General features: G+C 38.1%; 1 protein-coding gene across 1 annotated transcript in view; it reads left to right on the forward strand.

The window, feature by feature from the left end:
• PTPRN2 (protein tyrosine phosphatase receptor type N2) overlaps nt 1–13,523 on the forward strand; it is a 925,005-nt gene that overhangs the window by 361,496 nt on the left and 549,986 nt on the right. Inside the window, exon 11 of the mRNA XM_058179748.1 lies at nt 3,980–4,059. Within this exon, the coding sequence (XP_058035731.1) occupies nt 3,980–4,059 (80 nt within the window). The remainder of the gene's footprint in view (nt 1–3,979; nt 4,060–13,523) is intronic.

Below are 13,523 nucleotides of genomic sequence, written 5' to 3' on the forward strand. Positions count from 1 at the left end.
ATACTTACTATAAGTCCTTCATATTTTTCTAGATAATTAGAAATAAGTGATTTTACACACTTCATGGTGTCAGATGGATTGGAACACACACACACACAGAGCAAAAGAGAGCGAGAGAGAATGAGAGTGCTATGTACACACATATCTACATAACTATTCAGAACACAAGAAGCTGGTCTCATTTCTTATCTAATCATGATGTTTGAAGATATAATTTTAAAACCATGTTATTTCCTTCCGCCTAAAATTCTTCCTTCTGGAAGTTAGCTATGTCTTCAGTACATATTTCTTAAATTCTTTTCCACTAGGGGGTATAGCAAGACTGTCACTTCATTTGACTACAATCTTCCTTTATATTTTATTAATGAGGATCCACATGAGGAAGAAGTGTGGTCATCTGAGATTCAATCCATAATCTATAAGTACTTAAAGTGGTCTCATTTATAAATTTAATTGTGGCCTACAACTGAAATGATGCAAACAATTTTCTATTGATTGTGCACCCATGCTCCCCACTCAAGTTATCTTGCTTTTCAATTTGGTCATTGATGAGAAACTCATATTCTTTCCTTTCGCGTTAGAATTAGGGGAATGCTAATGCTAACATTGCTGTGCTGCTTAAAGAGAAACGGAGAAGGAAGAATTTCAAATTAATATAAATGACTTTCTCACATAAATCAACTAATTATAAATTGCTAGCAACGTTACCGGTATGGCTATATCTTCTAAAATTTTCTTCTATTCAAAATTAAGCCATGGCTGATAGGAAGATAAGATGCTTTTGGTTAAAATTCGTTATAGCAAGTTTTGTAATAATTTTATTGCAATGTGAAAGCTTTGAGAAAATAAGCCTTGAAACAACATTTAGACACTAGAAATAAGTAAATTATAATTTCATAATAACCTTATTATATTTCTTTTTAGCATAACTATCTACACAGTATTGCAATTTTGAATTGGATAAGATTTTTTTATAGAGTATATGCTGTTGATATTAGTGATGCCATGTGTCAGAATGTGGCCCCCAATAAATTGGTGGAAGAAACTGATGGGGTTGGTGACATATATGCTAAGAATATGGTTGGTACAAAAAAGGATTGTGTTTTATATATTATGAAACTATCAGGGATAGCAACCCGCTCCCCCCACTAAAAAACAACAACAGATTATAGGACAAATCAATCCAGAATTCTCACTTGAGACCCAAATGATGAAGCTCTGTTACCATATTCTGGGAACATAATGTGAAACAGGGATCTCCAACCTTGGCAACTTTAAGACTCGTGGACTTCAATTCCCAGAATTCCTCAGCCAGCAAATCTAAAGAGCCAGATTCGGAATATATCAACCTTGAGTAGATTTACCAATGTGATCATTAAGAATTGAGTACTAATGGAGGAAGATTTTTGTGCTCACAAATGGGATTCTGTAGCACTTTTGTCTGCTGCACTCTGAGCTCAATCCCTTAGCAGAACTACAAGGAGGACTGGGTGATATTCTGGGAGGTGGTATTTTAAACATTTGGATTCTGAATAGTGGTGTGCTTATAAATATATACCAGCTAGTTCAACTGGCTTTATTGCACTACTGCCAAACCTCTGAACAGTGTGTTGGGTGATACTGCTCTGCTTTCAATTGGCTCACAAAATTCCAAATCTAACAATAAACTGTTGTACATCAGTGCAGTATAACTAGGCTCCAGGACACCACACATTCTGGACCACTTAAGGTTTCATAAACTCACATCAGTTTTCGAGAATTAGCCCTAATAACTCACAAGTAACCTGTGTAGTTCTTTAAGAACGACAATTAAATGCAGTTAGGAACTGCAGTTAAATTAGCAAATGAACATGTGCTTTGCATCAGCTTTTAAACAAGTAAGTAGTTCTAGATAAAGAATAGTGTAGTAATCCAACTGTGAGGTTTTTAAAATATGTTTTATCAGTGGGAAATAGATGAAGAATAAACTGAAACTAGCCAGAGTATTCCTTGACCCTGAGTCCCCCTGTACTTTGACTGGAAGATTCTCAAACCATCCATCTGTCCCTTCAGGTAGAATGCTACATTATGTATAATAAGCCAGATTCCTAATTACTAACCTGATAATCATCTATACCAAGGCTGCCAAACTCATGGCCCACAGGCCGGATGCGTCATGCACTGGCCATGTCCACACCTGGTTTAGCGAATGGGAAAAAAGTCATAATACATCATGTGATGCTGCCGTGACAATGTGAGTTTGACACCCCTGATCTATACACAGAAACTCTGACATGCTTAAATCCAGCTTCCGTTTATTGGCCCCCGTGTCAAGGTTCCAACAGATGCCCTAATTAACTCATGATTCTCGAGCCAAGTTTCAAAAGAAATCCAATTTTTTATTAGGAGCAACATGTCAACATCTACTCAAGTGAAGTCTATTCTGCCGCACATAAGTTAAGGCTCAACTTTGGTCCTGTTTCCCCCGTTCTCTCAGTCTGGGTCATAAATCACATTCTCCAACAAGACACTCCTGCAGGCTGTAGAAACACAACTCACAAGCAGGCTTTAGTAATCTGAGATCTAAAGTTGGAAGAAGGTATGCATGAAATGTGCTCCCCTCTTGCTGCCCATGGCAATTTGAGAGCAGACTAGAAATGCTTTGTGAGTTGACACTAAGCTTGTCAGCTGGAAAGCTGACAATCTGGGTTCGAGATTTGAGCATCCCATGATCGGGTGAGCTTCTGTTCCTTGCCCCAGCTCCTGCCAACCTAGAAGTTCGAAAGCAAAGGCAAGGAGAGAAATAGATATCACTTTGGTGGGATTATAACAGCATTCTGTGTGCCTTGGTGTATAATAATACAGTGACAAGACCATGGAAGTGTCTTCAGACAATGTTGTCTTTCTCAACTAGGAAATAGTGGTGAGCACTGCCCCCTAGACATGACTGGAAAGGGGAGCCATTACCTTTAATGAGAAACAAACCATAACCTGCAAGCAGATGCCAAGCATTTGCACAGCTTTGCTGATCTGAGTAAAAAAATGAATAGAGCTGAGTATCATCTGTATTCTGAAGTCATTACCTCAACATTTCTGAATGACTGACTGTTTTATCTTCATGTAGATACTGAACAGCAATGTAAAATATTGTGAATCTAAAATAATCTTCCACTGCCACTCTGTAGTAACTGTCCTAATAAGTTATGGAATTTAAATTAAGCGAAGAGTGGACATAATGTTATTTCTGCCTTCTGAACTTTCCATTAAAAGCCATCAATGAAATGGATATCGGAGGCTTTTGATTATTTGCTAAAACAAGGGTAGGAGGGGTGAGGTTGAAAAAGGAAGAAAATAAACCTAAGTGGGAGACATCAACTTGTATGGGTATAGGTGAATACATTCTTATAAAGAACATCACTAAAAAAAGAATAAAATTGGTTCCTGTCTCAGGCAGAGACAATCTCAAACTCAATGGTGAAAAATGAATGATCTCTTCTCAACAGTAATAATGACTATATAACATAACCTGACATAACATCCTCATGATATCGTTGAAGAAATGATTCAAGGAATAGACAATAATTGGCATATAACCATTAATATAAAATAACTTATTTTATGTAATAATGTGTTGAAACACACAGCATTGATACATTGATGTCATTGTATTTTGTTTCAAAAACTATTATCAATTTCAGCATGGAATCAGACCTGGTTAATATTTAGATGGAAGTCCATCAGAGAATGCCACAACTAAAGGCAAGATGGATTTTTGTTTTGTAATGAATGAAAATTGAATCAAAATGGCCCTGCATTATGTTCCCCCCACCATTTGCAATGAAGTTATGCATTCTAATTTTAGGGAGAGAGTTAAAAATGATTTTACACATTTTAGTTTTGTACTTAAGAAAGAAAACTTAAAAGGTATGGTTATCCTTGGACACATATATGTTTTAATCTTTCTTGGTTACCAATTTTTTGCTTTAATTCCCTTTTGTAGCATATTGGGGCCAGCTGTGACCTTCAAAGTGCACCCAAATTCTCTTGGTATTACCACTGCTGATGTTGTCAGAGTAGCAGGTAAGAATCCTTATTTTTGAATGCAACTATTTCCCACCTATCATTTAAAGTAGAAAGACAGTCACGGTAACAAGAAAATTCTTCTCATCAGAAGATTGATGTTTAATGAATAGGCTTCTGAAGAGGTAGTGATAGCTGAAATAGAAAATCTTAAGTAACATTTCTCATTCAGTTAGAAATGCCTGACACTTTCTTGTTTATGAAAGAACTGAATTAAATGGAGAGGGGATCTTGGATATAATAGTGAAAGAGAACTCATAATGTTGCATATAAAGCAAAAATATATCTACTCTTTAATAAATATTTGATCTTGGTGACCTCCAACTTATATAATTGCATAGCAAAGAAGAAGAATGGTTACAATTAGGTTTTATTTCTGGAGTACAGAGGCTATAACCATGTTTTTCCTATCAAATTAACAATTCCCACGACCTACATATGGTAAGTACTACAAATTGACAACTAAATCTCCTCCTTGAAAAAAGGCAGAGCAAAGTACTTTGGATTTGATTACAGACATTCTGTACCTAGTCTTGATTGTAAATTGTTTTCCTGTCAAAATCATGCTTTGAATTCTACTTGACTTTGTTGAGATGGTCTGTGTTTTTTTATTGACTTCTACTGGCATAAATTAATTAGGAGATCACTGCTGTCTCTTCTCTGTGTTTTAGCTTATAAGGATTAGCATAACCATATTTTATTTAACTATCAAGTGCTGATCTGGATGCTGTTTTCTTGTTTGTATTTCCAAAGTCCACTGTAATTTTTTTCTGTACATCTATAAAAGGGTACTCAATGTTTTTGGTCTTTCTCTTGATATTTTTGTAGTTCAGGTATCATCTATTTCTTGTGGCGGCTTCATGCCTCTTGGCCATAGAAAGAAACTGCCTAAAATAATCAAAATGATATTAACCAGCAAGAACAAAATAACATTATAGCTTATAGAAACTTTATTGGTATTGGATTTTGCCATTGCCAGTTTTTTTGCTGCAGTTCTTTCAAAACTCACTTGTTGGGTAACCATGCATGATGGGCCTGTGAAGGCCTTTTCAAAGTTTCAGGAAACAGAAGGAAGCTTGAACATTAACATCAATATGTTAAAGGATAGCCCAGCATAAGTATCTTTCAGACAATATGAAAAAAATTGTTTTTCCAGACACCATATTTTATGTAGAATGATGAAACTGCGTGCATATATTCTTTGCAAAGCAAACACATATGTAGGAGGTTCAATCCAACAACCCATTACTACTGTTTGGTACAGAAAGATTAAAACAAGAGATTTTTTAAAAAGTCTACTTTATGAGCTGTATTTAACAGATATATCTACAGGGCATGATTAAGAAAAAAAGTAAAGTTGCAATATCTACAACTAATCAAGAATCTATTCATGTCTATCACATGAAAAATATGGAAATTTAGTTGTACTTCCATAGCCATGATCATTATTTTTACTATTAGATTATTTTATCTATTTGTTTATATTTATATGTCAACTCAAGATGGCAAACATATCTAATACACCTGCCTCCTGTTTTTTCCATAAAAAGAGTTTGACTCAGAGAGAGCGAGTAGTCCAAAGCTAGCCACCAAGCAGGCTTTCATGCCCAAGGTGAGGCTAGAATTTACGGTCTCCTAGTTTTTATGTCAGCCTCTTCACAACTATATCATACTGACTCTGTTTACTATTTTGACCATATCATGTAGGCATTCCTAGTTTAGCATGTAAAATTTGTGCAAATCTCCTGAAAAGCAATTGGCAGCAAGGTTCATGGGTAGATTTCTTGCTTAAGAAAAGAGTATTATATTTGATATTGAAAACATTGCAAGCAAATAATTTATTAGATTTTCATATTGTGCTTGATTACTAGTAGATAATAAGTATAATAAGTTCTGACAATTTAACAAGACCATTTTTGTAAATGTACAATAATTATCACTTTTCTGTGGAGTTGATTTAGCAATAGCATTGATAGAGGAAAAGCTAAGAAAGCATTTTTAATCTTTCCAACGTAAGAAATGTCTAAATTCTATAAATATGGAAATTGTTTATGTTATGACATGTGTAAAATTTGCCATAAAAATGGAGAATGATAATAAGAGAAAAATACACTATACCTTAAATCTACCTTTACTAGCTATGCCCTGGCTCTAAATTCATTGTTGTAATTAGAAATTATATGTGGAATTGAACTTACTAATATTATATTGACCACTTGTCTTGCTTAGAGATGAAAATATTTTCTGTCTTGATAAAGACCCTTGTAATCTAGTTTCAAGATCTTGGAAATATTCTCAGGTTTTCTTGTCTCTTCTAGAAATCAATTACCAGCAATATTGGAAGCACTGCTGTACTTAACATAAAACAACAATATCCATTCATGTAAAGGTTGTGTCACATATTTTCTTTGGTTCTTCTTTAAGCTAACCTAAATGTAGATAACTACTGTCAATAAGATAAATTTTCTTTCTGTGGGAGATTCTTACAGATCTTGTAGATATATTATATGTATAATTATAATTTGCATAATTGCTGTGCAATAGCAGTTACATTTGGGAATCTTATCCTTAAATTACCTAACTATCTACAAATTATATTAAATTGAAACACATATCACCTTGGGATACATCTTCTTCCAAAGACAATGTTTTGAAGGAAATAGTAAACTTATTAAAACAGCTGTAATCAATAGTGAAAATGGTAGTACATGAAAACAATTACAAAAAAAAATAATCTTATGTTTTACTTATATTTTCTGTACTTTTTATCATCCTGAATTAAAATGTTAATTATATAAGACCACCCAATGTATTAAATGCTGTTTTTTTTAGCTTTATCACAGCATCTTTGTCTACTGTAATACAAATTTATTTATTTATGTAATATAGCTGTCTGTCTCACTTCATGTGATTTTTGGGAGGCTCACGTAGTTAAAACAGAAACTAATCAATCAATAATTCTACCATTAAAACCAATTAAAACAGTTAAAAATAATTTCTAAGTGCCCATTTCAATATAATATAGCTTTTTAAAGCTTAATTATTGAGTAAATTATTGGTAATTTAGCAGTGATGAATTCAAATTAGGAATGGATTTTATCTGGTCCAGATCAGTACAGCTTGTGTTTAATTATTAATTTCCTTACATTCTTTTATTTTCTTTTTTCATGTTAGTTAATCACAGCAGTCTACCATTTTTCCAGCTCTTCTTGCAACTGGAAAAAAAGTGTTGCTGCTTTAAGAATCATATGAACATTTATGAACTGATTATCTTAAAGCAGTAATGTTTGTTTTTCAGGTTCATCAGGACACTGTTTCAATGCATGCCAGTATGATTCCTTGCTTGCACAAAGTCTGAAAGGATTCTGAATAGCAATAGCATTTAGACTTTTATACGGCTCCACAGTGCTTTATAGCATTCTTTGAGCTGTATACAGAGTCAGCATATTGCCCTTAGCAATCTGCGTTCTCATTTTACCAATACTGTATGAATGGAAGGTTGAGTCAATCTTGAGCCAATCAGAATCAAACTCCTGGAGTAAGCAATGAGTTAACCTGCAGTACTGCATTCTAACCACTGCACCACTATGGTTCGAAGTTAATTTTGGAAGCATGAAAATTCTGAATGTAACGTTTTCCAGATAGTTATACATTTATGAATTATCATATTCAGTGAGAATTATTGGCTATGTTGCCAGTGATAATCCTAAGGAAAAATTAATAATATTTGTACAACCAAAAACCTGTTTTTGAACAATTCTGCATATAATCACGTCTTTATTTTTAAAATACTTTAAAAAAAAAAGGCTAAAGTTGAGATCTATTTTTAAATTGATTGAATTCCAATGTTAACTTTAAAAAAAACTATAAATAGTTAAATACAAGAACAATTGGAAGATTAAAATTCAGCAGATTTTATATTATTTTGTTTTATACATAGTCATATTGCAGCTTCGATACTTATTAGGTATGTGGCTGTTTACTTGATTAGCACACATCTTTGAAGAAATAAGATGGAAATAAATGTACTGTAAAACTTTAAATGATTGAAAATCAGTTTAAAGCCTGCATAGACAACATCTGCTAATTCTTTATGTGATGGTGTTTACTTTGGCCTCATTACATAAGTGGCACCACAGTAACATTTCCCTTGGTTAGCTTCACTATCATTAGTTGAAGGATATACTATAGCAGGAGTCATCAACCTTTTAGACCTCAGGGACCACTCAATTCATAATTTTAAATCCCGCAGACCACTAATATGATCTGCCTAATGATTGGCTGACTGGGCATGGCTAGGTGGTCATGTGATGGGGTGGGTGTGGCCAACTTGCTGTCACTCATGTCAAGGGGTGCTTCACCGGCCTCTACTCACTCCTCCTCTCCCAGCCACTCCTCATCTGCCTGCCCAGGGTCCTTAGGGTCCCAACAGGAAGCAGTTATTGGAGCTAAGCAGCCACCATGAGAAAGAGTTGGCAAAACAGCTCAGTTCAAATTGGATCTGACTGAGGAGGAGGCTCAGCACAAGAATCTCACTGAGGACTACGAGCATAGGCTTTCCAAGCAGAGGGAAGCCCCATGGGAGTGCAAGGCCAGGTACAGGCACCTGGAGAGTCAGCAAGCTGAGATGGTCAGCCAGTTCCAGGCCATGATGCAGTCCCACTGGAACAAGGCCCTCCTGCTCTTTGCCACCAGCGGTTCTTCCCTCCAGCATTTGCTCCACACCAGGAGGCTGAAGCAGACCCCAAGTTGGAATTTCTGCCCCCCTCTGACCCACACAAAAAGACCCCAAAGGGGGAGACTCTCTGCAGGAACACAAATATTTGTTGCACATATCCAGCCCAGGTGCCATAGTTTGAAGCCTCTGATTTAGTGCAAGATAAAAAATGCAAATAATTTTTTTGTGGAACACCAAAATGTTCTCATGGACCACCAGTGGTCCACGGACCACCAGTTGGTGACCGCTGTATTATAGAGAAGCTGTTACTAAAACAGTTGGCCTAAGAGGGATGAAACTAAGTGAGGATTGGGGAACCCCAATTCTTATTAAAATAATACGACTGAACATGGTGCCTGGAAGCTGTTCTTGAAAATAGTGCCGATATTTGAGTTTGGATGTCAAGAATATGGGTGCATGTAAGCCCTTCAGGACATTTTCTGTTCTCTTCCTTGGTACTTCATTATGAATTTGCCATTCTGCATTTCTATATATATTTTTACAGTGACTAATTGTGTAATGTGTATCCCACATACTATAAACAATTCTGGACAAGTTCTTTCAGATATGAATTAATACACTGTCTCAAAGAGATTATGATCACTTTGGAAGTGTTCAGTAGTACTCATGGTAATATATAGCATAGCAGGAAGCCATTAATATAGTTGCCACAATAGAGAAAAATATTGAGACCCTAGAAAGAGTGCAGAGAAGAGTAACAAAGATGATTAGAGGCCTGGAGCTAAAACTTATGAAGAATGGCTGTGCAAACTAGGTATGTCTAGTCTACTGAAGAGAAGCACTAGAGGTGACATGATAACAATGGTCAAATATCTGAGGGGGGAGTAAACTTATTCTCCAAAGCACTTGAAGGCAGGACAAGAACAATGGATGGAAACTTGCCAACCTACACCTAAAGATAAATTTCCTGACAGTGAGATCAAATAATGGAACGGCTCGCCTTCAGAAGTATTTATTTATTTATTTATTTATTTACGTATTTATTTATTTATTTTGTCAAACACAACAATATATATTAGTATAAGCATGAAATAACCACACAAATTGAATACAACCAAAGGGAACATTAGGACAGGAACGGGAGGCACGCTGGTGCTCTTATGCACACCCCTTACAGACCTCTTAGGAATGGGATGAGGTCAACAGTAAATAGTCTTTGGTTAAAGCTTTGGGAATTTTGGGATAAGACCACGGAGTCAGGTAGTGAATTCCAGGCATTAACAACTCTGTTACTGAAGTCATATTTTCTACAATCAAGATTGGAGCAGTTCACTTTGAATCTATTGTGTGCTCGTGTATTGTTGTGGTTGAAGCTGAAGTAGTCTTCAGTTGTGTGTGTTCCATCACAGAAGTTTTAAAGAAGCGATTGGACAGCCATTTGTCTGGTAGGATATATAGCAGGGCTGTCAAACTCGCGTCCCGTGTCACACACTGGCCACACTCGGTTTAGCAAAGGGGAAAAAAAAATCCCAATACATCATATGATGATGCCATGACGACTTGAGTTTGACAGTCCTGATATATAGGGTCTCTTGCTTGGGCAAAGGGTGGACTAGAAGAGCTCCAAGGTCTCTTTAATGCTATTATCCTGGATAAATCAAGGCCATTCATATATCAACTTATGGCTGTTCAGTATAAAACCACTATAGTTAACGAGGAGCTGAGAGAGATGAAGCGCCGTAAAAGATGCCTAGAGAGCGCTTGGAGGTCCAGCCGCTCCGAACCTGACCGAACACTAGTGAGGTCATATATTCAGACCTACCTAGTGGCGATTAGGGCAGCGAAGCATAACTATTTCTCCGCACTCATCGCATCGGCAGATAATCGCCCAGCCACCCTGTTTAGGGTGATCCACTCCCTGCTTATGCAGGAGGCTCGGGAGGACCCCTTACAGGGGCATGCTGAGGATTTTGTACAGTATCTGTATGATAAAATCGCTCAGATTCGGGACGGACTGGACACTGGATAGATCCGGGTGGGATGGCGGGGATGAGTCTTGAGAGTGTTATCTGGGCTGAGTTTGATCCTGTGACTCCCAATGACATGGGCAGGTTGTTGGGTAGGTTGAATCCCACCACATGTTTATTGGACCCGTGTCCCTCCTGGATGGTACTGGCCACACGGGAGGTTACATGAGGCTGGCTTTTGGGAGTTACCAACGCTTCTTTGTTGGGGGGCATTTTCCCCGCCGCCTTGAAAGAGGCGGTGGTGAGGCTCCTCCTCAAGAAGCCCTCCCTGGACACAGCTGTATTAACGAACTATTGTCCAGTCTCCAACCTTCGCTTTTTGGCGAAGATTGTTGAGAGTGTGGTGGCATATCAGCTTCCTCAATACCTGGAGGAAACTGTCTATCTGGACCTGTTCCAGTCCGGTTTCAGACCCGGATACAGCACCGAGACAGCTTTGGTCGCGTTGGTGGATGACCTCTGGAGGGCCCAGGACAGGGAATGTTCCTCTGTCCTGGTTCTGTTAGATCTCTCGGCGGCTTTTGATACCATCGACCATGGTATCCTGCTGCGGCGGTTGGAGGGATTGGGGGTGGGAGGCACCATTTATCGGTGGTTCTCCTCCTATCTCTCTGACTGTTCGCAGACGGTGTTGGCAGGAGGGCAGAGATCAACCCCAAGGCACCTCACTTGTGGGGTGCCTCAGGGGTCTGTTCTCTCGCCTCTCCTGTTCAACATCTATATGAAGCCGCTGGGTGAGGTTATCCATGGTTTCGGGGTGGATTATCATCTGTACGCTGATGATACTCAGCTGTACATTTCCACCCCGAACCACCCCAACGAAGCCGTTAAGGTGATGGGCTGGTGTCTTGAGGCCGTGCGGATCTGGATGGGGAGGAACAGGCTCCGGCTCAACCCTTCCAAGACAGAGTGGCTTTGGGTTCCAGAGTCCCGGTACAGTCAGCTTATACTATCGCTGACTGTTGGGGGGAAGTACTGACCCCCAGGGGAGGAGTGCACAACTTAGGCGTTCTCCTGGATGATCGGCTGTCCTTAGAGGAACATTTGACAGCTATCGCCAGAGGAGCATTTTATCAGGTTCACCTGATCCGCCAGTTGCGCCCCTTCCTTGACCGGGACTCCTTACGCACGGTCACTCATGCCCTCGTCACTTCCTGCCTGGACTATTGCAATGCTCTCTACATGGGGCTCCCCTTGAAGAGCACCAGGAGGCTCCAGCTAGTCCAGAATGCGGCCGCGCGGGTGATAGAGGAAGCACTGCGTTGCTCCCACATAACACCTATCCTGCGCAGCCTACACTGGCTGCCGGTGGCCTTCCGGGTGCAATTCAAGGTGTTGGTTACCGCCTTTAAAGTGCTCCATGGCTTAGGACCGGGATATCTACGAGACCGCCTTCTGCTGCCGATTGCCTCCCAATGACCTGTGCACTCCCACAGAGCAGGCCTCCTCAGGGTGCCGTCGACCAAACAATATAGGTTGGCGACCCCCAGGGGGAGGGCCTTCTCTGTGGCAGCACCGGCCCTGTGGAACGAACTACCTCCGGGGATATGACAACTCGCCGACCTCCGGGCCTTCAAACGTGAACTGAAGACCTTATTATTCCAGCGAGCTGGACTAGCCTAAGAAATATTTTAGTGAAATTTTAAATGGGTTTTAAATTGGTTTTTACCGTTTTAGTGATTTGGCATCAAATATTTGGTTTTAATTGTTTTTATATTGTTATTTATTATATTGGTATTGTTGTATTTTAATATGGCTGTGAACCGCCCTGAGTCCTGCGGGAAATGGTGCGGTATAGAAGTTTAATAAATAAATAAATAAATAAAAATAGTTACAACAGCTGAAAGCATGCAATTTTTGAAACAATGCTTCTGAAAAAAGAAGTATCAGTGTCTCTTTTCAAACAGAAGTACCAGAATGCTAAGCTCACATAGCCACTTTAGAGTCTTTTGGAAAACACAGCAATAAGGACCTGATGTTTTGAAAACTAATATGTCCACCTCTTTCTTGTAAAAATAACTTCATATTGTCAGCCAGACTGAAGTTAATGCATTAACAAAGTGGCTTTTCATGAAACTGAACAAGCAGGGAAATCTGCAAAATAAACATTCTTGGTTTGTTATTAGTAAGATATAACAATGTATGGTATATAGTAATTACGTACATTGCTCAAAGATTGTTTTCTTTTATAATTCAAGATTAAAAATGTGTGGTGACAGCAGTCATAGAATACTCATCTAGTCAATCTTATAAATCTTCTTTGAATGGATTTGATTGGCAAGAGATCATTGAGTTATGAGGTTTAAATGCTGTAACAAATTGACAAACAGTTTTGTATACTAGATCCAACCAAGGGAGCGTAACTCTTACCAAAGCTTTTTACTTGTTTTAGATCACTTACAAGTAAAATAGGCAAAAAAGCTCACCCATTATTCCTTTTCAACATCTAATTAATTAATTTTGACAAGTGTTTGTTAGAGAGAAGGTCATAACTGTCAACATATAAGATTTATGCTAATCTGCTGAGATGAAGAAGACTCAGGTAGTAAAGTTTTCATTACTTCCCTTCACAAAAACGATGTCACAAATAGGGATATTGTTGCACTGAATTATGTAATTGTTTCATTTGGATATATGATAGAGAAGGATATTAGTTGCAAGTTCTATAATTAGTGGATTATTGATAAATAATATGTTTGGTCCTTATTCTGAGGTTTTTTTGGGGTTTTGGGATTTTTTGGTAAGCTACATAATTTATA

This window comes from Ahaetulla prasina, chromosome 4, assembly GCF_028640845.1.
Source record: "Ahaetulla prasina isolate Xishuangbanna chromosome 4, ASM2864084v1, whole genome shotgun sequence".
In the NCBI taxonomy this organism is placed as follows: Eukaryota; Metazoa; Chordata; class Lepidosauria; order Squamata; family Colubridae; genus Ahaetulla; species Ahaetulla prasina.